This window comes from Eurosta solidaginis, chromosome 1 (genome assembly GCF_040869045.1).
Source record: "Eurosta solidaginis isolate ZX-2024a chromosome 1, ASM4086904v1, whole genome shotgun sequence".
Taxonomy (NCBI): Eukaryota; Metazoa; Arthropoda; class Insecta; order Diptera; family Tephritidae; genus Eurosta; species Eurosta solidaginis.
The window spans coordinates 83,160,975-83,184,476 of NC_090319.1; the positions used below are offsets into that span (position 1 = coordinate 83,160,975).

The 23,502-nt window shown below is 34.9% G+C and overlaps 2 protein-coding genes across 6 annotated transcripts in view; one reads left to right on the forward strand and one right to left on the reverse strand.

Moving 5' to 3' along the window:
• The window catches only part of SNF4Agamma (SNF4/AMP-activated protein kinase gamma subunit), a 591,124-nt gene that overhangs the window by 141,373 nt on the left and 426,249 nt on the right, over positions 1-23,502 (forward strand). The gene's annotated exons all lie outside the window — the stretch shown is intronic.
• Snmp1 (Sensory neuron membrane protein 1) lies at positions 12,507-21,880 on the reverse strand. The gene is made up of 8 exons (XM_067758906.1): positions 21,650-21,880; positions 18,741-18,898; positions 18,403-18,550; positions 13,945-14,199; positions 13,584-13,880; positions 13,314-13,523; positions 13,075-13,253; positions 12,507-13,010 (listed from the first exon to the last, which is right to left on the reverse strand). Exons 1-8 carry the CDS (start codon positions 21,758-21,760, stop codon positions 12,767-12,769), a joined length of 1,602 nt encoding a protein of 533 aa, XP_067615007.1. The 5' UTR covers positions 21,761-21,880; the 3' UTR covers positions 12,507-12,766.

Below are 23,502 nucleotides of genomic sequence, written 5' to 3' on the forward strand. Positions count from 1 at the left end.
TGTTCCAATTGGAGCCCGAAGTAGTCCCGAAAATAATCCCGAATTGACCCTAAAAAAGTTTAAAAAGGTTTCGAAATAGTCTCGAAATCTCCGGAATGATACAAAGAACTGTTTTGAAGTAAAACCTAAAATAATACCAAAGTGATCCTGAAATGAGTTCGAAATTCTCCACATGTTACCCCGAAATAAAAGATTAAATTAATCCTGAACTGATTCTGAAATTGTTCCAAATTGGGCCCGTAGTAATCCCGAAAATAATCCCGATGTGATCCTATAACAGTTCTAAAATTTTTTAAAAATAGTTTTTAAACGATCCAGCATTTGGCCTAAAAGGACACCTTATATATTATACCGATCCTGTAACTGTCCCGAATAGTACCGAAATTATCCACAAGTTATTTAAAAATAATAAATGAAATAAATCCGGAGTTTCTCTGAGGTCAACCCGTAATATTCACGAAACATTCCTGAAGTAGTCCCAAAATGCTTCAAAAATATATGATAACTCCATCCCATTCAAAATTTTATCGAATCCCGCATACTTTGAGTTACCTTGGCTTCGCCTTTGCACACACTCAAAACAAATGATATAACAATCGATCGAAATTTATAGGAAAGACGGGCCGGACCCGTGCGCATCTTGCGGAACCAATATAAAAGTCGCTTATCAAATATAAACAGAAATCAGCTGTACTATCAATCAATTAAAAGCAACTGCCGGTAATGCAGTGCAAATATTCACGGTAGTGTCACAGTGCAATTACATTTCTTTGTGTGCTCACAATCGTTTATTTTAAACAAATTATTTTAATAAAATATAGCTAAACAAAAGCACTACGACCAAAATTGCCCAAAGCTCGCTAATAGCCTGAATCTCCATCTTTACAATATTTCACTGATTTGAAATTTTTCAGTAATAAAATATTTTCGGAATGCGAGATTTTTATAGCTACAGCTAAGTTGTTTTAATTTTTATTGAAGCTGTTGTTTTATGGTTCTTTTTTTAAACACCCTATTGGAAGCATGTACTAAATACAAACATAAATTGCCAATTAATTTTGTGTTCACTTATTCCTTTGCCTCTTGGTTCATTACTCTCATTTTATTTTTCAGTTTTTGCTTATTCTTTTCGCTTTAACTAAATAATAGACAGTTTGTCTTGTTTACCTCTTCAATTTATTGTATTCGTTCCCCAATTATTTTGTAATCGAATTGTTTGCTTTACGTGACGCATATAAAAGAAAAAATTCCGCTGCCAATTTCTTTTTAAAAATATCGTAATGTTTAAATGATTTCACGTTGTACATACATACATACATATATATATGGTAAATGCGTATCGAACTTAAAAGAACGTGAGTCAAAATTTGATAAAACATTTGTAGCATTTATTTATTTATTTTTTTTTTAACTGAAAAATTTTAAATTTCTTTACAATAAATTTGATTTTAAATTTTAAATGCACGCGCGTGTAAAATATTTCGATGTTATTTGAAGTTATGCGTTTGAAATATGTTTGGAGAAGAACAAACCTTTTCTTCCCTGAGAGCGAATAGTCACAAGCGTTTCGTGATGGCCAATCCTAATATAGGGCCCATTTCTAGCGCTTTTTAGAATTGGCCTTGCGACATATTAAAAACCCTGACTCTGACTCTCCCAATCCGAGACGTTCGGATAACAAGCATCATTAAGTGGCAAGATCGATAACACTCCCCAAATCCTTCAGGGAGTGTCTTTACAGTTAATACAACAACAACAACATTAAGCCCATCCTTTTTGGCACAATTTAATATGACCACATTGAACCTTCTAGGCCATTCTGGTCCCACCCCAAGTTCCTCATGGATGCTAAGGAAACCGGATTCTCACGGGAAGGTGAGGTTGACAATTGGGAAGCTATAAATTGCGCTGGCAACCCCTTGAAGCTTGTGAACACAACCACTTAAATAATTTGCATATTTTTGTCGCCTTTTGCGACAGGCATACCTGCCGTAGGCATGTTCTAATCCCCCCAACCCGCTGGAGGATAGCTTTTTTGTGGCTCGTAAACGTTCTTCCTGAAGTTATGAGGGAGTTCAGCGAGCTACGTTCAAATCTATACGCAAACTACATGGGTACGTAGATATAAATCAGGATATGGAGACTAACCAAATCAGAGCAATGAAATGTGCGAATAACTATGGAAAGTATAAAAGGGAAAAAAATTATAAAGACAAATTTAACAGACGAAAGGGACGCATAAGAAGCGTAAAGTGGGATAAAAAACAATTTCATAGATTCATGGCAGCGAAGCCAAAAAGATAGAAAGGGGAAAACGACTTGTACATTTTGAAGATTTAATTAAATCTTTGAATACTTGTAAATCGATCGTGCTATTTCTTTAATCTAACACTGGAGAAGATAATTCTAGCAGCAGAACTAGACCGTGATAGCACAATCTATTATAAGAGCGAACTGCTGCTGATATTCATATGATTGGCCATAAAAAATGAGTTCTGCCCTCTCCGGATTAGATAAAAAGAGAAAAAATAGGTCTTGCGGTAAATCAGGACAGGGCGAAGTACTTGCTGTCATCCAAATATGAATCGGGCATGCGCATCTTGGCAACCACATCACTCTTGACGGGTATTAATACGAGACTGTGTAGGACTTCGTCTATCTGGAAACCAGCATTAACAGCGAAAAAAATGTCAGCTTAGAAATAAAACGGAGTATAACTTTTGCCAACAAAGTCTACTTTGGACTGAGTAGGCAATTGAAAAGTAAAGTCCTCTCTCAACGAACAAAAATCACGCTCTACAAAACGCTCATCATACCTGTTCCGATGTTTGGCTAAGAATAACTCTTTGAGTGCTCGAGAGAAAAGTTCTCCACGAAAAATGTTTGGTCCTGTCCGTGATGCCGACAGCGAGTATCGAAGGTGGTATAATGATAAGCTGTATGAGCTTTACTCACTTATTAATATAGTATTAATATAGGGAGTTCGAGTTTTAAAAGTTGTTGAAACATATTAAGGTAGGAAGTTTTCTACGGAATTGTATAAAATAAAAAACGGCGTCAGTACTAAGTTCTCTTGAAGTTCGATGTGTAAACAAACAGTTCGGTGTGCGTCTAGAAATCTAAGGCCCGCCAGGGTTTTAAGTTAAACCACAACAAAAGTAACTTTACCAGAAACAAATAATTTTGGGCTATTTGAGAACAGCTTCGTCGGCTTCTCGGAGATAACAAACTATAACGACGAGCTACTGCTTATTATCGGCTTGATATCGAGGGTGTAGAGACGTGTCGTCGATTTTGTATTGAAGTTTTATCGGTACCTATATCAAAACCACTAGACGAGTCGTCGATAACAAGTCTGTAATATGCCAATAGATAACAATCCGATAAAGAACCGATACCTTTTCAAGAATCGATAACTTTTTGATAACAAATTGAGAACTTTGCCACAAATTGGTAACACTCCCATAACTTTTTGATTAGAAATTCATAACTTTTCGATAGCAAATTGATAGTACGCCATCCGATTTAGGCTTCGGCTCCGACATCGATTTTGACTTCTACTGCTCCAAATTAATCCGCTGGTCATTTCAGGTTGTTTTTCTTGCGATAAAGACACTTTTAGGAGTGTTATCGATGTTGATGGCCCTCATCCAAAACAAAACGAATACACGTCGATAATTTTTCTATTAAAAATCTATAACTTTTCGATAACAAATTAATACCTCGCCATCCGGTATCGTTTTCGGCTTGGGGTTTGACTTTTACTGGTTCAAATTCACCCGCTGGCCATTTGAAGTAAAAGGCATTTCATTATGTCATATTACTGACTCGATAAAGCAGTGTGTGATCAAAGCCCATGCTAAAATCTTGTGTTAAAAAATTGCACAACCCCTTTCATCCGTTTCACACGCAATGGATTTTAAATTGACGGCACGCCAGTTGGAAAACCAAAAAAAAAATAATAATAATTGCGAAAGCAAGTGAAGTTTTGAGATCAAATATGCCATACTGCTGGGCAGTTGCCGTTTTCATTTATTGGTCAATTTAACTGTCACCTTGTAGTCAAAACAGACCGCAAACACATTTGACGTCATACGACAAGCCATTTTCATTGACATGGCCAAGTTTGTGGTAAAATTTGGCCTAATGAAAACCAAGCATTGGGATAACACTTGCCTTATGCTTATGCTATACTCTCACTTGGTCAAATTTGAACATAAATTTGGTCGTAAAAATCGAAACGGCTTGTCATACGAGGTCAAATGAGTTTCAATTTCAATTCGTCTGTTTTGACTACCAAGTGATAATTAAATCGACAAATAAGTGAAAACTACTATTGCTCAACGGTATGGCAAATTTGAAATTTTAATTTCATTCATTTCAATAAATAATACCACAGTGTGAAAATAATGTTGGGAAATAAGTGAGCACAAAGTTGTATGTTGGGGTTAGCCCTCGCACTGCTTTATCGACCTCGAGTCAGTAATGTGGCATAATGGAAACGCCTTTGATCCCAACTGGCCAGCGCGTCAACTTGGGGCAGTTTTAGATAGCATTTTGACCTAATGGATACCAAAAATTACATTCTGGTTTCCTCCATACCGAGAGCAATAATGTTCACACATCAAATATTTTACAATTATTTTATGATTTCGATTTGCTGTTGAAGCATGTTTTTTTAGTTTTTTAATATAATTTATTTGCTGAAATTTGGCTCGTCTGTAAGCATAACTAACATTTAAATTAACTGCAAGCCTCAATACGCGAGTAGGCATATAATCAGGCATACCACGTGTATTAGGGTGTGGTAGAAATGTATTTTTTACTCATACCTAAATTCATTTTCGTATGAAAAAAATTGTGTTGGTTGGTAATTTAATGAGAGGTAGATATATTTTTCTTTGGATTCAAGTCAATCATCGATAATGGGAAGAATGGAGTGTAATGCTATTGTTAACGTACTACAAAGATTTTATTACTTTATCGGCTTACGATGACAGCAAATTCTGAGCATGTCTTCATTCATCCATCTTTCAACCGCTTTTACAACCACATTTTAATAGTCGTAAATCTGGACTTAAAAGGTCCGAATTTTTAATGGTCAACCCTAACATATCTATGTAAATATAGACATTTGTACAAGTACGTTTTTTAATTTTAAAAGTTCATTAAAAGCTCAAGAACGTTACCTTGACAGAACATAGTGTGACTTTTGTTTTCTAAATTATTTGCATAAGCCAGCCGTCTCCAGCTCTTAATAAATATTTCGCATCCATGCCTAATGGCTCATGCGTCTGTGAAGATTTTGGGCACACCTTTTTCCTGTTTCATGTATAATAAATTTATTTTACTATTAGCTAAGCTTTTTCACACAAGAAATCCAAAAGAGGAAATTGTAACTCCAAGTATCTAATCTATAGTTTAGAATTTGTTTGAAGTAGTAAAATTTTGTTAAAGATAATTTATTGAAGCTCTCGAAACCCACCTTTAATTTTCTGTGAGATCATCAGCTGCTGAGATATCAATAACCAAAGGCGAAAGAATCCTTTTCGATTTGAAGACCGATATCTCGGCGAAAAGTGGACGTATGAAGATGTGTAAAAAATAAATTGAAGCTTAATGAACAAAATATCCGATCCTTATAGTTGTTAAAGAAGAAAACTTTTCCACGTCCGTAAAACAAAACTACAAAAATTTAGAATTTTTTGTGGTTGGTTTTTTTTAAGATAACTCAAAAACCGCAGGGGCTTTTAAAGTTCTAAATCAAAAACTAGACTCTTGGAGCTACAATTTCCTGGAATGCAAAGGCCGGACCATACATTTTTACTGGGTTTCCTGTCATTAAGGGATAGAAATTAACGAGAAGGCTGATAAGTTGGCAAAGGAGCGTGCATCACTCGTTGAATCAACGGAGACGGGAGTTGCATATGATCCATCAAGCAGGAAAGGCGTGAGCACGAATCTGCAAACCTTCTGAGATCGTGTGCAAATCTTACGACGTTAGACTTAAAAACTTGCTCATATTTCTAAAACGACACGATTAAAGCCTTACGATGGGCATACGAACTGGATAATGCCTTCTGGCGTCATATCCCTATAAGTTGGGCCTCGTCAGTAACAGCAGATGTAGGCAGTGCGACCTGCTGGAAGAAACGACTGAGCTCTTTCTGTGTTCTTGTCTTGCGTTCGCGAGGTCAAGGCTCCGGATATAAGGGACGGCAGAGTTGCCAGATCTCGAGGCAGCAATTAAGCTAGGTGCAAGAAAACTTCTAGGTTTTGCCAAGAGGGCGGATGTATTCTATAATATAAGTCCTTTTGCCTAATGGGGCTTTTCACACAAATTATGGTAACACTATGGACACATTCAGTCTATGTGGGGTCTATATTGACCGGCCAGTTCGACCTAATGCCACCCCTAATGCTGATGCTTGATTTGTGAGGTATCGAATCGGATATTGAATCACAAGAACCGGTTAAAATATGGGTTTGGTGAAGAAATTAAATTCCCATTTTTTAACTGCAATATCTACCGGTTTTCGATTTGTTAATTAAGCATTTACTTACATGGTGCAATATGCTGTCGAAATACCGATAGTCAGGGATACATTTCTTCGTAATCGTTCATTATTTTCCTAAGTCAGTGGAGATTCAGATTTCATTTGTTAAAATTATGGTTGTTCTTTGTTGCATTTACCAATATTTTGCTTCTTAACTTCTCAAATCTGTTCTCTGTACAAATTGAAAACCAAAAATTCTTTCGCAATATTTTGTAAATATTACACTGGGAATTATTCAGTTTACGAGAGCTTTGGTCTCACTTATTTCATTGAAATTCTGAGATTAGGCCATTAATCCAGCCATTTTTTTTCTGGAAATAATGTCACCATATTGATTCTTGTTTGCTCCATCGTAAGTTCGAATAGTGCTTTTTGAAAATATTTCGCTTTGAATAAGTCATTTTACGTAATCAAGTTCAAAAGTTCAAAATTAAGAGTGTAAAATGTGAGTACAATTTTTTTCATAAAGAAAATATCATAAATGAAATCGTTCTACCCTAATATACTAACATTATATGTACATTAGTTCATCTGTAAACACCTGCAAATTGGCTGTCAGTCAAATTTTCATTTTCAAATGCAAGAAACTTGGTAGGTGAGTTGAACTTATGACGCAATATAGAAAATTAGTAAAATTTTGGACAATGGGCGTGGCAATACCCACTTTTAAAAGCAGGCAATTTAATTCCGCTCGGCCGTTAACACGATAACTTGAGCAAAAATCGACATATCTTTAATGAACTTAGTTCACTTACTTATCTGAACTCACTTTATCTTGGTACTAAAAATGTGCGAAATCCTACTATGACCACGCCCACTACTTCGATATCGAAAATTTCGAAAAATTCCATAATTCTTTACCAAATACGAAAAAAAGGATGAAAGATGGTTTAGTTTTTTACGCAAAGTATACATAACTTTAGAAAAAACTTTGTAAAATGGTTGTGACACCTACCATATTAATTAGAGGAAATTGTAAAACTTCTGCAGGGCGAAATCAAAAGCCCTTGGAATCATGGTAGGAATACTGTTCGTGGTAATGTATATATAAATAAATTAGCGGTGCCCTGGTCCACATTTTGGTCGATATCTCGAAAACGCCTTCACATATACGACTAGGGGCCACTCCCTTTTAAAACCCTCATTAATACCTTGAATTTGATACCCATATCGTACAAACCGCACCTTTATGGCGATATCCCGAAATCGCGTCCATGTATAGAACTATGGCCCACTCCCTTTTAAAATACTCTTTAATACCTTCCATTTAATACCCATGTCATACAAACATATTCCAGTGTTACCCTAGGTTCATTTTCCTAAATGGTGATTTTCCCTTATTTTGTCTCCAAAGCTCTCAACTGAGTATGTAATGTTCGGTTACACCCGAACTTAGCCTTCCTTACTTGTTATTTTTACTTACGAAAGCAAATACAAAAAAAAGTGTTAAACAAATGCAAAATATGACAAATTATATGGCAGCAATGAAAAAAAATGGCTTCATTCATGTCGTCGAATGCACATAAATCAAAAGAAAGATCAAAGTGGGATTATATTGAAATTAAGTGAAACACGTAGGATTAGAAAAAAATTACACGAAATTTTTAGCGTTTAATTGATCGAGACGTAATTTTTAATTATTTTTTGCTGTGTGCAAATTTCTGCTCTTGAGTTATAACTTAATAATTACTTGTTAAATTTCATGCATATTAATTTTATTTAAAAGCAAGCAATTTTAGTTAATATAATATATATAGATAAAATTCAGGTCAGCCGATTCTGCTAAATTCTCTGGTTGCCAATTAATGGTAACAAAGAACGCGCAACCTTCAGTGTAGATTTTTAAACGAATTTTTGTAAGTTTTAAATGTTTAGTTTCAAGAATTTGTAGTGATCCTTTCCAGTAGCACCGCAAGTGTTTACACACACAATTGTTATTATACAGTAGCTTTACTCGGTATCCTTCAAGTACCCGCTAATATACTGTAACGAATTTTGGGAAATTCCTGATTATTTTTCAGCTTCTGTTAACGTTCGAATACCTGAACTGTCGAATAAATAACTCAAATATTCAGTATAACAAAACGTTCTTTACTTCGACTAATTTGGGTGTAGTACTTCACAATTACAATTATCGCTTCACTAAAGCGTGTTAAAATCAAACTGATTCCTTATTGCTTGCACCACGCTGCTTTTATACTCTCAGTTAGTTTCGTTCACCTATTTCTCCTAAGGTCGAGACTTTTCACGAATATGCCTTCTGGAACAGTTTTATCTCATACTTGGCTATGTAGCTATATATATGTGTATGTGTGAGTAATAGCTTCTGCACTTAGCTGATGAGAACGTGATGTATGATTGTTTCTCTTTCTTCTTCGATCTTATCTGCTGACTACATATGTGTTTATGAAATAAGCGCTTCGCTTCAATCTGCTGGTAATGTGTGTGAAATATTCTTCGATGCCTTCTATGTATGTGTGTAAATGGCTTACTGTCGTTGTGTTTATTTGCTAAAAGCATAGTGATGTTAGAAATGCTAATATTCGCCACAATACTATGTTCTATATGTCTTCATTATAAATATTCTACTTTTTTTATACATATATTTTTACCTTCAAACCATCATATTTTTACCTTTGCTGGTGAATGAGGACAAAACGAAGTACTTGCTGTCATCGAGCAAAGAGTCAGCGCATATGTACCTTGGCAACCACGCTACTGTTGGCAGCAGTAATTCCGAAATAGTAAAATACTTCGTTTATTTGGGAACCAGCATCAATACTAGCAACAACATCAGCTCTGAAATCCAGCGAAGAATCACTCTTGCCAATAAATGCTACTTTGGACCAGGTAGGCAATTGAAAAGTAAAGTCCTCTCGTCAAACGAAAATCATACTCTACAAGTCATTTATCGTACCCGTCCTGCTATATGGTGCAAAATCATGGACGATGACAACAGCAGATGAAGCGGCTCTGGGATTGTTCGAGAGAAAAGTTCTTCGATGGATTTATAGACCTCTACGCGTTGCCCATGGTGAGTACCGAAGAAGATTTAAAGATGAGCTGTACGAGCTATACGCAGATATCCACATAGTCCAGCGAATTAAAACGAATGAAAGATGATGCTCCGGCCAAGAAAGTATTTCTATCGGAACCCGCCTATGGAAGCAAAGGTAGAGGGCGTCCCCCCCTCCATTGGAAGGACCAGGTGGAAAACGATTTAAACTACCTTGGTGTGACCAATTGGCGCCGGTTGGCAGAGAGACGGAGCGACTGGCGCGCCTTGTTGGACGGCCATAACTGTTTAAACGGTTAAGCGCCAATTAAATAAGTAAGTAATATTTTTACCTATTGCTGAGTTCGTTTAAAATAGATTCCAAAAACATATCGATCACTCACCGCAAAAAGAACTTGAAAAACAAATTTAAAACGGGTAATTAATTTAATAATTGAGGATTTTAACTTTAATGTACTTCTTAAAAGCTTCAATAGAATATGTGCACGTAGAACGTAGTATTATTTCGCCAACCCACTGCCTTAATGACCCAGTCGCATAATTGCATTATTCATTTTTGAATACAATCCATTGTAAATTAATTTTCGTATCTGAATTTCAATCCTATCCAGGAAATTTTACTGAAACCGGTGAAGCCGAAATCCTCAGTGACATCGCCTAGGTGAAAAGTCTTAGAATCTAACACACTATTGATGTACCAATTTTTACCCAAATCGGTTGATCCGTTTCCGAGATAGTAGTGGTTATACAGAGTAATATACTTATAGTTATAATAAGGCAAAGCTTCCGTTTGATAACCATATTGGAATATCTCATGTAGTTTTTTTTACATTTCAAATAGATGGCAACCTTGTGAAAACACCCTCAGTGCCAACACCTAGGTACAAAGTTTTACAATGTGATACAATATCTATATGCCAAATTTCAATCAAAGTCGTTTCCGCGGCCTGAAGGTATAAATCGTTCCCGAGTTGGTCGGGCTAGTACCTTAGTGGTGCTGTGTTACCGGAGGTTCCGGATCTGTATCCGGCAAAGGACCATCACGTCGATAACACTCCCCAAAGCCATCGCTACAACAATAACAACAACAACAAGTCATTTCCGATATCGTGCCGGATATACAAAGAATTTTTACTTGTTTAAAGTAATAAGACTCGCTCCCACTGTCACCAGCTGCTCTTATCCAGCACAAACGCCCCAGTCTCAACATTGGGATCTGCTTGTAACCTTGGTTAACAACTATTTTAGTATCTTAAGATACTTGGAGAGGGATATCTAAGATTAATGCCGATCTACATTTTCGTCTTCAAGACACGTAATGCTTCATTAGTAATGGATATCTACTTAACACTGTATTGGTTTAGTCATAAGCCGTGCCTTCCTACTTGTTTAAGGAACCCTATCTGTGGAGTCACTAAAAATGTGAAGTACTAGGCGCGCATCGCAGCATAGGCAAACTGCATGTGTAGGCCGAGCTGATCATAAGAAGCACACTTCCTTCCACAATTCCAAAAGCCTTTGTGGTTTTGCTGAGCCTTCCTCCGATGGATTGTTAGGCAAATTTTAGGCAATTAGTACCACATCAGATAAGTTATACTGATATTCTGCAAATCGCACCCGAAAATTTGCTAATGGACTACACCATACCAATCCCGAGTTGGCAGAAATGGAAGACCGTCTCTTGTCTTAACCCCAAATCCATAGCCATCTTCAAGGATAGTTATTAACTAAATAGCAAGTTGCCCAGAATATCAACCGTTCTTCTTAATTATAAAATTAGGAAGAGATCTGAAGATGCTCCCTACCATATCCTAGTTGAGAAAAATTAGGACCAAATTCCACCACCATATTATGACGAAGTGTGAATAGCAATATCTCCGCTCGAAATTAACACCACTAGGAATTGACTGTCTTCCTGCTGAGATATGGAGGTTTGCATGTGAAAAATTGGTACCTTTGTGCATAAAATAGCGAGGCCATGCTTACCGTTTGGACATTAAGTGTAGAGCCAGACCTATGTCCAAATTTTGCCTGGTGCCAATGGTGATTGATCGTCCGGGGAGAAAATATTCGACTGATGACGAAAAATGGTTAGTTTTCATTACCGACGCCCATTAATCGGTCGGGTTCTAATTTACACCTGCCTAATCACTAAGAAAGGTGGGAAGAAATGTAGCCCGCCGGTGAGGAGCTGACTGGATCTTACGAGTGCGACTTCCCACAAGGCTACTTACTATCAGTTAAGTTTGCACGATTAAAAAAATCGAAGGGTAGCTCCAGGTTTCTTTCATGCGCCATTGCATTCACTTGGAATTCGTACTTAGTTTATAGATTATCCTTAGCTTAAGTTATTTATCCCTAATCGAGGTTTGCGCGCCCCCAACGGAATACATTCCAAGGTGTTAGAGGTGCAAATGTTTTAAAATGATTCCTATGGACAAAACCCCATTGATAGGAAGGGGTAGAGGAGGCCCTCTTAAACCACATTGCAGTTTTCAACTGAAGGAATTACTGGCGTGCTTTTAGAAATCACCTAGAATTGTCTAGCCGGTGAATCATTCCATGTTCGTCACTTCTAAGGCGAATCGCAAAGTTTTGGTTTTCCTGAGACCATTTTACCGATCCCTTAGACTGTGTTTGGGTCATCTGGACTTTGAAAGTAAATATCGTTTCATTAGTCACAGTTTTGAGGTATTTTGGAACCGAATTTAGATTATTTTAAATTCTTATAGAGTCTAGCTTCTGTCCTGGAACTCTTGAATATTTAAAGGGCTCGGTGGTTATATTGAACTGACCCCCCCAGGTCGGGCTAACTCACGCTTTTCAGTGTTTCTCTATCTCCAGTTCTTCGACTCAAAGTTTCATCGGGGATAAAGTTGGGGGTTAATAAATGAAACTAGATTTTTCGAAGAAGAGCTTACTGGACAGTTCTTTAAAGTCAAGACAAGGAATGAAAATTCTCAAATAAACGCGGGGTTTTCTCTTTATTTCCCCACAGCTCAGTTTTTCCTAAATAGTAAACTCTTACAATGAGGTGCTCATAAGTCAATATGAAGATATATCTAAAAAATTATAGACCCTGTTATAGGGACAGGATCTGTTGTTACAGTGCTGCGGGAGGTTTTATGACAAATGAATACACATACATACATACAACTACGTTTAAATGACTCCCCTCTCTTTTCGATTGAAACTAAAATCTATCCACAGGCATGCGGCGATTTGAGAGATCCGTATCAGATATTGAAGGTGCAGGCAATTTAGCCGCTGATGGCTTGACATCCTCAACTTTATTTGAAGGTTCGCTTATGACTCTTGGCGGTACCGTTATATCCAAACTATCGCTTCTCTTATAATACAAATAACTAGTCGACATAAAACCAATTAAAGCCAGCGTAATGAGAGACCAACGAAGAGCCGAGTTAAATTTGAGACCACTGAAGATAAAAAAGGCGTTTAAACGTCTCATTAAGGGTTGCTTGAGTTAAAAAAAAAACTTACAGAAAAAGCGTATATTTAAGCATATTAGTGAAAGTCTTATTCAATGCCACGCCTTCTTCCACCCAAAAGAGAGGCAAAACCATTTTACGTAAATCCTTTACAGGTTCGATTTTCTCCACAGGTTCTACATCCAAATTAAACTGTATACGCTTGGCAGACCGAAATGGTGTACCAGAGGTCTGAGGAAGGAAGATTGTAAGAGATTGTTCGTGAGGATCTCAGTTTTAAGACAAATTTACCAATTCAAAATCAATATAAACTGCATGATCTTTCTCATTCGGATTCAGACCATTCACGTGCTCAAATAAGCTTGGGTCACCTTTGAAAAAATGTGGCATAGAGGCTATAATTGGTGCGCCTACGCAAGGTTCCAAATTCATAGTACCTTTTACAGGACAGCTATCGATATCTTCAGGATCATCGCAGAAGCAATATAAACTTGGGTCGGCCTGTAAAGTATTAAAACATCTTGTTAATTCGATAGCTTTTCAAAAAACGAACATACAAACCTTTATATCACCCAAATCCATGTGATAACGCATCGCCGGCATGCCATGATACGACGAACGTCGTCTATAAACTGCACCGAATGACCGACATAGATCAGGCGTAAAAGCCCATATGCCCTGCTCTTTGGTCATAAAAGGTGGAAATATTGTTGAATCGGTGCCTATGAACTCATTACACTGATCACCGGCCCAAATGTCCTGCATCGGTTCATCACCGAAACGTATAACTTTGCCTAATTTGTTGCTATTTTTAACGCCGCGACAAACGGTAAAACGACCGCTGTCGCTGTGATTTCTCTGTGTTGAAGAGAATATTTTTTAACAAAGAGTTTCCTTATATACATATTTGAGTGCTACTTACACTCCCCATAAATGAGAATAGAAAATGTGTTTCATTAACTTGTTTCGCCTGTCTCACTTCGCCCGTGTAGAAGGCGGTGCAGAGCGCTTTCGAAGCAAATTCCTCCGATGAGCAATCCACATAGAGCCCACGAAAAAATACATCCATAAATTTAGCTTGTATGATGGCTTTCTGGTCGGCGAATACGATTTTTATTGCCTTAGCGACGAGATCTAACATGGCGGCGCGTTCGCGTAAAACGACGACCGAGATGGGCTGTTGGATAAAGTGGAGGAGAAAAATGAGTATTAAAGAAAGAATAAAAAAAACACGCAAAATATATTAGAAAAAAATCTACGGAATCTTCCTGACGGTATTGGGAGCCTAAAATGTCTTTGGAAGTTATTCGCGCCTTACAAAAAAATAACCTACTTCGAGAAATTCAAGTTGGTATGCAAGCTATCAATAGTTAGCATTGCGGAAGCTCTGAAAACAACTCCGACGGCTACACTGTATGCCATTCTGCATATTCCACCCACAGATCTGGTGGCGGCGAACACAGTCTTTACAACTGCAACGACGCTGATTGCGTCGGGGCAGCTTGAACGCAAACTATGCGGCCATAGTAGTATAGCGTCATTAATTACTGGACGAAGAGGCTACCTAATTCCGAGATTCAAGGAGCTGATAACCGGAATTCATAGCCTTCGAAACCCAATTGTCAACCTTACCTAAGCGATGTGAACTCTGTTACAAATATGCAAGTATCATACACAGGCGAGGGGGGCGTAGATGGCCTAGAAGGTTCAATTTGGTCATATTAAATCGTTCCCGAGATAGTAGGGTTAGTGCTTCAATGGTGCTTGTTATCGGAATGTACTAGACCTATGGTTGAAAAGTAATGGAAGAGACAGCGTCTGCGGTTTACTGTACTGATCCGGAAATAAACAGATTCTAAATGCTGCCAGATCACTTAAGCGCATTTCAGGCGGAAGTAGTAGCCGTCACCAAAGCAGTAGAAACACTGGAAGAAAATAACTTAAACTGCAGTCGCATCAAATTTTATATTGAAAGCCATGCAGCAATTAAGGCAATAATCTCGCATACCAGAACAACTAAAAGAGTGGAAGCAATCCCTCGAAAAAATCGGTATAGGGAGAAACATATATCTATATTGGGTTCCAGGGTGTATGGGAATGAAAAAGCTGATGAACTAGCTGAAAAGGGTGCATCCCTCGAAGCATCCTCCATAGACGTCCAAATTAGAATTTGTGAAATTATGAGAAAACTAGAGTTGCACATGATCGACCAAGCGGAAAAGGCGTAGACCCAAGCGCTGGGCTGTAAAGTAACAAAGTTACTCTTATCAAAGAAAAGACTGTAGGCTCAATACGGGTATTCTGACGATACATGCGTTTAAATTGGACCTAGTCAGTGATAGTAGATGAAGGAAACGATCGACCACGTTTTGTGCTCGCACTCTGCGCTTGCCAAGCTAAGACTCCAGCTATTTGGAGTGGCACAGCTATCAGATGTAAAAGCTTCTAGTATTTGCCAATAGAACGTAGTTATTTAGAACATAGGTCGTACTTTTTGATAGGGGTTTCCAGTTTGGTCGGTCTGGTAACACTGAGGACTCATTCAGTATATGTGAGGTCCCCACGGATCTGTCAGTTCAATCTACTTTCTCTCCTGACGAGGAACAGCCTAGTTATAAATAATATTTAAATTTATTAAAGCCAAATACTTGAAAAAAAAAAATTTATAAAAAATACAGCTAATCGTAAAGCCAAAAACAAAATAAGTCATGGCAAATTGTAAATAAAAAATAAAAAAGTAGTGAAAAAATTATATAAATTATAAATGCATCAAATCATTTGATTATTTTTAAAATTTTATAAATTGCAAAAAAGAAGGAAACAATTTTTGATTTCGAGTTTAAAATTGAAACAAAAAAAAATGTTTATTAAAAGAACCCAAGAAAAATTAAAAAAGGAACAAAATTCTTAACAAAAGTGTAAAAATATAAAACCAGAATTTGAGAATTAATAAAATTACTAGCGCAGAGCAGGCACTTCTCTGGTAATTTTATACAAAACTGTTTGCAGTAATCAAAAAAAAAAAAAACAACAAAAAGTGAATAAAATAATTTCAAACCTGAACAAAAAAAATCAAAACTTTTTTAACGAAACTGTATAAGTAAATAAACCATTGAAACCGATTCAAAATAAAGTTGCAATTTTTAAATGAGCAAATATATTAAATTTAAAGGTTTTTAATTAAAAAGTTTAAGTCATATATAAAATTAAAATTTAGATTTGAGACAAAAATTTAAGAGGCTATAAATTTCGCTGTGTAGGGCAATATTTTCTCTGAGCTCTAATTTTCTGTCATTAATAAAAAAGTTCTAAGAAAATTTTTTACGACTTAAAAAAATACGAAAATTCAGATGGAATTTTCTCCTAAAAAGAAGTTTAATTGATCCAACATGAAAAAAATATTTTGTTTTTTATAAAATTTCATAGTTTAAAGGCAAACAATGAAGCCCATTTAAAATAAATTTTCACTTTTGATTTAATACAAAAATAATAAAAGAAAAAATTGTTCAGTTATAGTTATAACTAGGGATGGCTATTTTCTGTATTTTTTGACCTCGGATTTTTCGGGAACTTGGGGTTCGTCCCGAAATTTAGCCTGTATTTTTCTTAAATCATGGATTTCCTTTACGCTTTTTGGCAAAAGATGTAACACGTTGACGAATTTTCCAAACTCAGTAAATTATGTAAATATGTAGACGATTTGTCAGAAGCAAAAAAAATTCTCCAAAAACTCGATTTTGAAGAGTATGAATGGACCTTTCAGGAGAAATAATGATTTAAAAACAAAATGTATCATCTAACTAAAAAGTGTTTTTTGCATTTTAAGGTTTAAATATGTCAAAAACTTGAAGTACCGGGACTGTTTTGACTCAGAGTCGGGTTCACCACGTCAAAACCTTCGATAAAGTATAGTCCTATTTCTTAGATCCCAATTTTTGATTTGTTATATGTGACCCGGTCTATGAAAAGGTGGCCTATGACTCAAAAAAGAAATTGCGAGAAACAGCTGTTAACAGCTATTTTTTTTTTTTGCGAGAAACAGCTGTTAACAGCTGTTTTTTTATTCATAGACCGGTCACATATATTTTTTGCTCCCAGTGTAATGCTTGCTTCGCTCTTAAAAGTGGGATATTTGTGGAGCAAGTTTTAAATTATTCAACTAGATACGAAAATGCCATTTTCAACAATCCCGGGATTAAAGTGCAATAGTTCCGGGATTTTTGGAACCTAAAAAACACCGGTATCACGAGATAGTCATTCCTTGTAATAAAAATCTTTTAAGAATAAGTTTCACCGCGCAGGGCAATAATTTCTCTGTTACAAATTTTAATTATTAAAAAAAATTTATTAATTAAAAAAATTGTTTGAAGAACCCGGCAATAATAAAAAATCTTAAAAATTTTAGTTGTGGATTTTGCCAAAACGAAGATTATTTACATCAAGTAAAAAAATCCAAACTCTCTTAATCGTCTGCAATTAACTGCTCTCCTATTAAATTAAATAAAAAAAATTCTTTATAATCAGAAAAAAAAATTTATTATTTTTTTTAAAAACCACTTTTTCTGCTTTAAATAAAAAGAATAAATAAAAAAATAAAAATAAATGTAAGGCGCGATAATCTCCGAAGAGATCTAAGGCCGAGCTTCTCTTCCAATTTGCGTCGTGCTCCTCTTGATTTTCCCTACAAATTGGCCGGACGGGACCTACATGTTTTTATGCCGACTCCGAACGGCATCTGCAAGGCAGATGAGTTTTCACTGAGAGCTTTTCATGGCAGAAATACACTCGGAGCGCTTGCCGAACACTGCCGAGGGGCGACCCCGCTTACAAAAATTTTCTTCTAATTGAAAAACCTTATTTCTAAAATTTTGATGTTGCTTTGCCCGGGGTGTGAACCCAGGGCATACGGTGTGGTAGGCGGAGCACACTACCATCACACCACGGTGGCCGCCGGTAAGAAAAAATAGTTTCTATAAAATAAGGAAAATAAAAGTTGTGATCCAAATAGAGTTTCGGTTTTGAATAAAAAAAAAAACAAAAACATACTTTTAAAAAAATAATTTATTATCAAATATAATAAACAGAAAAGATGAGGCCGTAAACTGCAAAGTAAATTAAACTTTAGAAAAAACATACATAAAATATTTTAAATAAAAATATACCGCACCAAACCCCCTTTGTTCAACTGCCTTTCATTAATTAAAACAAAGTTCCGTAACAAAAATAAATATTCACCATAACAAAACACTTGAAGATGTTAAACATTTCTCAAATCTTATTTTACTTAAAATTTACATAACTTTTCTGTCACTTTTTTGTAATACCGGCGTTTCTTCACAAGCTTAGAGGTGCTTTTAAATAAAATCACAAATAAACTCACCACTAGCAATGGATGTACAATGGTTATGAGCTCCTCGCCGGTTAAACTATTGGATGCTTCAGCGTTGTAGAAAAATGTATTGCGCATGGTAAAGGAAATTGAGTCTTCCACTGCGTCATCTTTCAAATCGTATTTATCTTTCCACTCGCTTTTAGAAAAGAGATTTGTTTATACATTAGAGTGCTTTAGTAGGTTCATATTAGAAAAACAAAACAAAATTATCAAAGTTTATCCAGAGGAACGCTGTAGTTTCGTCAACTTTTCTCTTCTTGAGGTAACTCAATTTGCATATAATTTAGTTTTATTTACTTAAGTCAAATAATTTTTTGTTCACTCACTCGAAAACAAATGGCCCGACTTCTTGTAAATTTGGTTTTCCACCATTTATCACTTCATCCGGATTGGTTATATTGAATACGTAAATATAAAAGTGCAGAGGGAATGGCGTTTCCGTCCAAAGGTCACGTATTTCAGTACCAGGCTTGAGCGATACTTGCTTAAATTGAAGAAGAATATGTTAATCGTTTTAGTGATAACTCTGAAGAAATTTTTTTTTTTTATTGTAGTGTAATGTTATTTAATGCTATGTTGTTATTGTATTAACTATAAAGACACTCCCGAAGGCTTTGTGGAGTATTGTCGACTTTTTCAAAAATTGACCGTTTGGGATCATTTTTTTTTTTTAAATATGTTTTTAAATGTACTTTTCGGAAAAAATACAAAAAAAATGTTAAAGTTATTGTTTCAATTAAATAAAAAAAAAAATTATCGGCCCACTCCGGGATTAGTGGGGATGATTGCAGAATTGATTGAAGTTTTTTATGAGAAAAAAAAAGGGCGAAATTCGAAAAATCTCGAAAAACTGAAAAATTACAAAAAAAACTTTTTCTTGTCAACTTTTTGAAAAATTGACCGTTTGGGATCATTTTTTTTTAAATATGTTTTTAAAGGTACTTTTCGGAAAAAATACAAAAAAAATGTTAGTTTTTTTCAATTAAATAAAAAAAAAATTCTCGGCCCACTCCGGGATTAGTGGGGATGATTGCAGAATTGATTGAAGTTTTTTATGAGAAAAAAAGGTTGAAATTCGAAAAATCTCGAAAAACTGAAAAATTACAAAAAAAAAACTTTACAAATTTTTTTGAATTTTTTCCGAAAAGTACATTTAAAAACAAATTAAAAAAAAAAAAAATCTCAAACGGTCAATTTTTGAAAAAGTTATAGCATTTTGAAAACAAAAACGGTGTTTTTTTAAAAATTCATAACTTTTTTTGAGTTGGATGAAAAAATTTGAAAAACTTCTGAAAAACGTCTTTCGTAAGCTAGAAAAAGAAGAAAAACTTTCAGCCAATTCTAAAGGGGTCGGGTTCAAAATTGGTCGAAATGGGATGGAATACCCCATACATATAACATTTTGGAAAACACAAAAAAACTGATTATTTAGTAAATAATACATCTATAATGTTGAAATTTGACATGTGGACTGATATTGAGACTCTTGACAAAAATTTGAAAAAAATATTTCTAAAATGTGATAAAATCAATTTTAGAAATATTAATATCATAAATCAAAAATCGTTAAACCTATCATAACAAAATTCTGCATAGAGGTTGCCTTTACTATAAGGAATGCTTTGAAGAAAAATTAACGAAATCGGTTAAGGACCACGCCCACTTTTATATAAAAGATTTTTAAAAGGGTCCTGAACGAATAAAATAAGCTATATCTTTGCAAAAAAGAGCTTCATATCAATGGTATTTCATTTTCCAAGTGGATTTATAACAATAAATAGAAAAAACATCAAATTTTAAAAAATGGGCGTGCACCGCCTCTTTTATGACTAAGCAATTTTCTATGTTTCAGGAGCCATAACTCGAAGAAAAATTAACGGATCGTAATAAAATTGTCTACACATATTTTCCTTATAGCAGAAAATATTTTTAGTAAAAATGGAAGGGATCCGTTAAAGACCACGGCAACTTAGATATAAAACAAGTTTAAAAGGGTCGTAGACTTGAATAATAAGCTATAACTTAGCAAAAAGCAGTTTTGAATAAATGATATTTCACTTATCAAGTTCTAGGAAGAGGAAATGGGGAGACATTTTTTTAAACGGGCGGTGCCACGTGTTATGTACAAAAGTAATTTATCTGAAATGAAATGTACAATTGAAGCTCACGCTGGGTATATAATGTTCGGTTACACCCGAACTTAGACACCCTTACTTGTTTTATTTTACTTTATTTATTTAATTTTGTTTTATTTTTGTTTTTAGGCTATTTGGTCTTTTTTTTATTTTTTTGTTATATTTTTTTTATTTCACTTCTTTTATTTAATTTTATTTACTTGTTATGTATGCTTTTATTGTTTCTTCATTTTATTTCATTTAAGAACAAACAAAATAAACAATTGTTTTAATTAATTTTTATTCTAGTTCTTGTTTTTTTTTTTTTTTTTTTTTTTTGATTCCATCGTTTTTATTTTATTTCACTTTTATGAAGACTCCTTGACGTCTGCAAAAGACTCAGTTAATTAATTATTTTTTGCATTTTATATATCTATTTTTCATTTCGCTTTATTATTTTTTATACATGTTGTTTTATCTTAAACTCTATATCTGCTCTGAAAAAAACAAAAATATTTCATCTTCTTAGTGAATTGTTTTTATTGTTTTTTTTTTTTAAGATTAATGTGTTATTGTTAGGCCTTGAGCTCGATTCGAAACCACGATCTTAATGTAATCTTTTTTTATTGTGTTTTATTTTATGTCTTTGTTTTCCTCTATTCGGCTTTTTAAATTTGTTGATTTTTTTATTTAATGTGTTTTATTTAAATTTTTATTTTGATCTTATTATACTCTTTCTTATTTACGGCTATTTTATTATAAATAAAGAGTATCTTTAAAGACATTTCCCTTAACAATTACCATTAAGGTATAAGCCCGGCAATCTCGGGAACGATTTGATATGACCATGTTGAACCTTTTAGGCGATCCCGCCTCCCACCCCCTAGTTTCATGATGAACTTGAGGTGGGCTGTTAAAGAAACAGGATTCGCCACGGGTAGATAAGGTTGACAATTGGTCTGGAGAAGCAATAAATTGTGCTGGCAACCCCTTGAAAGGGTTGCGCTACACAACTCCTTGAATCATTTGGGTATTTTAGTTGCAGGCAAAGCTTCTGCGAGTATGTTCTAAGCCTCCTAAACCGGTGCAGTGTCTCTGTTACTCTTCTTTGAGTTTCGCACCTTTCTAATCATCACTTTGAGTATTTTTGGGAAGCCGACCCAACCGAACAGCACTCCAAACAACATCGCGCCCACGGAGGCGATCAACAGTTGATGACGCCGTACTTGCATTATTTAATATAAACTTATTTGTGTTCTTTTTTATTGTGAAAAGTGAATCTTAATCCCTGCAACGCTTTTAGCTTATTTCGCAACTGCAATCCTCGGTTTCCAACAACGTACTAAATGCGTTTATTAAATTTACAATTCATAGAACATGCAAACTTTGGCAATATATATGTATTGTCCAGACGTCAGATCCCTATGTATGTCGCTTAATAAACATTGTGTATACATCACATTAAAAACATGAAAAATTGCAAAGAAAAAAGTCAAGAATCGTTTAATTCGAAAAAAAGTAGTTATCGCTTTACCATATCGGGCGTACTAATAACAATCTGAGAACTAAATCATGATGGTTAATACCTGACTGCCGTCAGTCAATTGGCTATGTGATATACAGTTATTGCTTATGATGTTTTTTTTCTCTACCAATTCTATTGTATGCGAAATTGATACTTCAAAGTTGTTGTAATGCATACATTTTGTAAAAAACAATGCAATAGAAATACGCCTGACAACTCAACAAATCAAATTCACACGCACTTTAGACACAGATGATCGACCACCGTGCTTTTCAACCTTTACATTTATTGTAGGTTTGTATATGGGGTATTCCATCCCATTTCGACCAATTTTGAACCAGACCCCTTTAGAATTGGCTGACAGTTTTTTTCTTTTTCTAGCTTACGAAAGACGTTTTTCAAAAGTTTTTCAAATTTTTTCATCCAACTCAAAAAAAGTTATGAATTTAAAAAAAAACACCGTTTTTGTTTTCAAAATGCTATAATTTTCTCAAAAATTGACCGTTTGGGATCTCTTGTTTTTTTAAAAATTTGTTTTTAAATGAACTTTTCGGAAAAAATACAAAAAAAATTGTAAAGTTTTTTTTTTCAATTAAATAAAAAAAAAATTCTCGGCCCACTCCGGGATTAGTGGGGATGATTACAGAATTGATTGAAGTTTTTTATGAGAAAAAAAAAAAAACAAAAAAGGGCGAAATTCGAAAAATCTCGAAAAACTGAAAAATTACAAAAAAAAACTTTTAAAATTTTTTTGCGTTTTTTCCGAAAAGTACATTTAAAAACAAATTTAAACAATAACGGTTTTTTTTTTTTTTAATTCATAACTTTTTTTGAGTTGGATGAAAAAATTTGAAAAATTTCTGAAAAACGTCTTTCGTAAGCTAGAAAAAGAAGAAAAACTTTCAGCCAATTCTAAAGGGGTCGGGTTCAAAATTGGTCGAAATGGGATGGAATACCCCATATGCATATTATCATTGTGGAGGTTCTGAGGAGGTTTGCCTTGGACTTGTCTGTCTATAAGTTGGGGGTGTTTTGTTTTGGTCTTTTGATATTGATATTTTTTTAGGGACATAATTGCTCTATATCGAACATATAAGTAATAGTAAAGACAACAAGCAAAACTTCAATAATAGCTAATATGTTGTTGTAAAATGTATCATGATATACCTATGTAATATTGCATGTAGCAAACTGAACAAACGACCCAACCACAACAGAGTTGCCATTTGATCCTCAGATCATATAAGAAAAACGACATATTGCAAATGAATATAGCCTCGTATCAGAAATGAAATATCCGACAGACTGGAATACTTGGGCGTTGATGCTTTACTATAGAGACGGTACCCTTGATGAAGATGAAAAAATGCGTCAAAATCCGTCGAAGGAAAAAAGTTCTATATTGTGTTCGATTGACTGGCCGGGCAGTTTTATCTGGTCAGGTATTTT

Excerpts from the sequence above, each read along its gene's own strand:
- Snmp1 (XM_067758906.1), bottom strand. The coding sequence starts at position 21,760 with ATGCAAGTACGGCGTCATCAACTGTTGATCGCCTCCGTGGGCGCGATG. Across the intron at positions 13,881-13,944 it reads TATTCTCATTTATGGGGAGT|AGAAATCACAGCGACAGCGG; the intron begins GTAAGTAGCACT and ends TCTTCAACACAG. Across the intron at positions 13,524-13,583 it reads TGGATTTGGGTGATATAAAG|GCCGACCCAAGTTTATATTG; the intron begins GTTTGTATGTTC and ends AATACTTTACAG.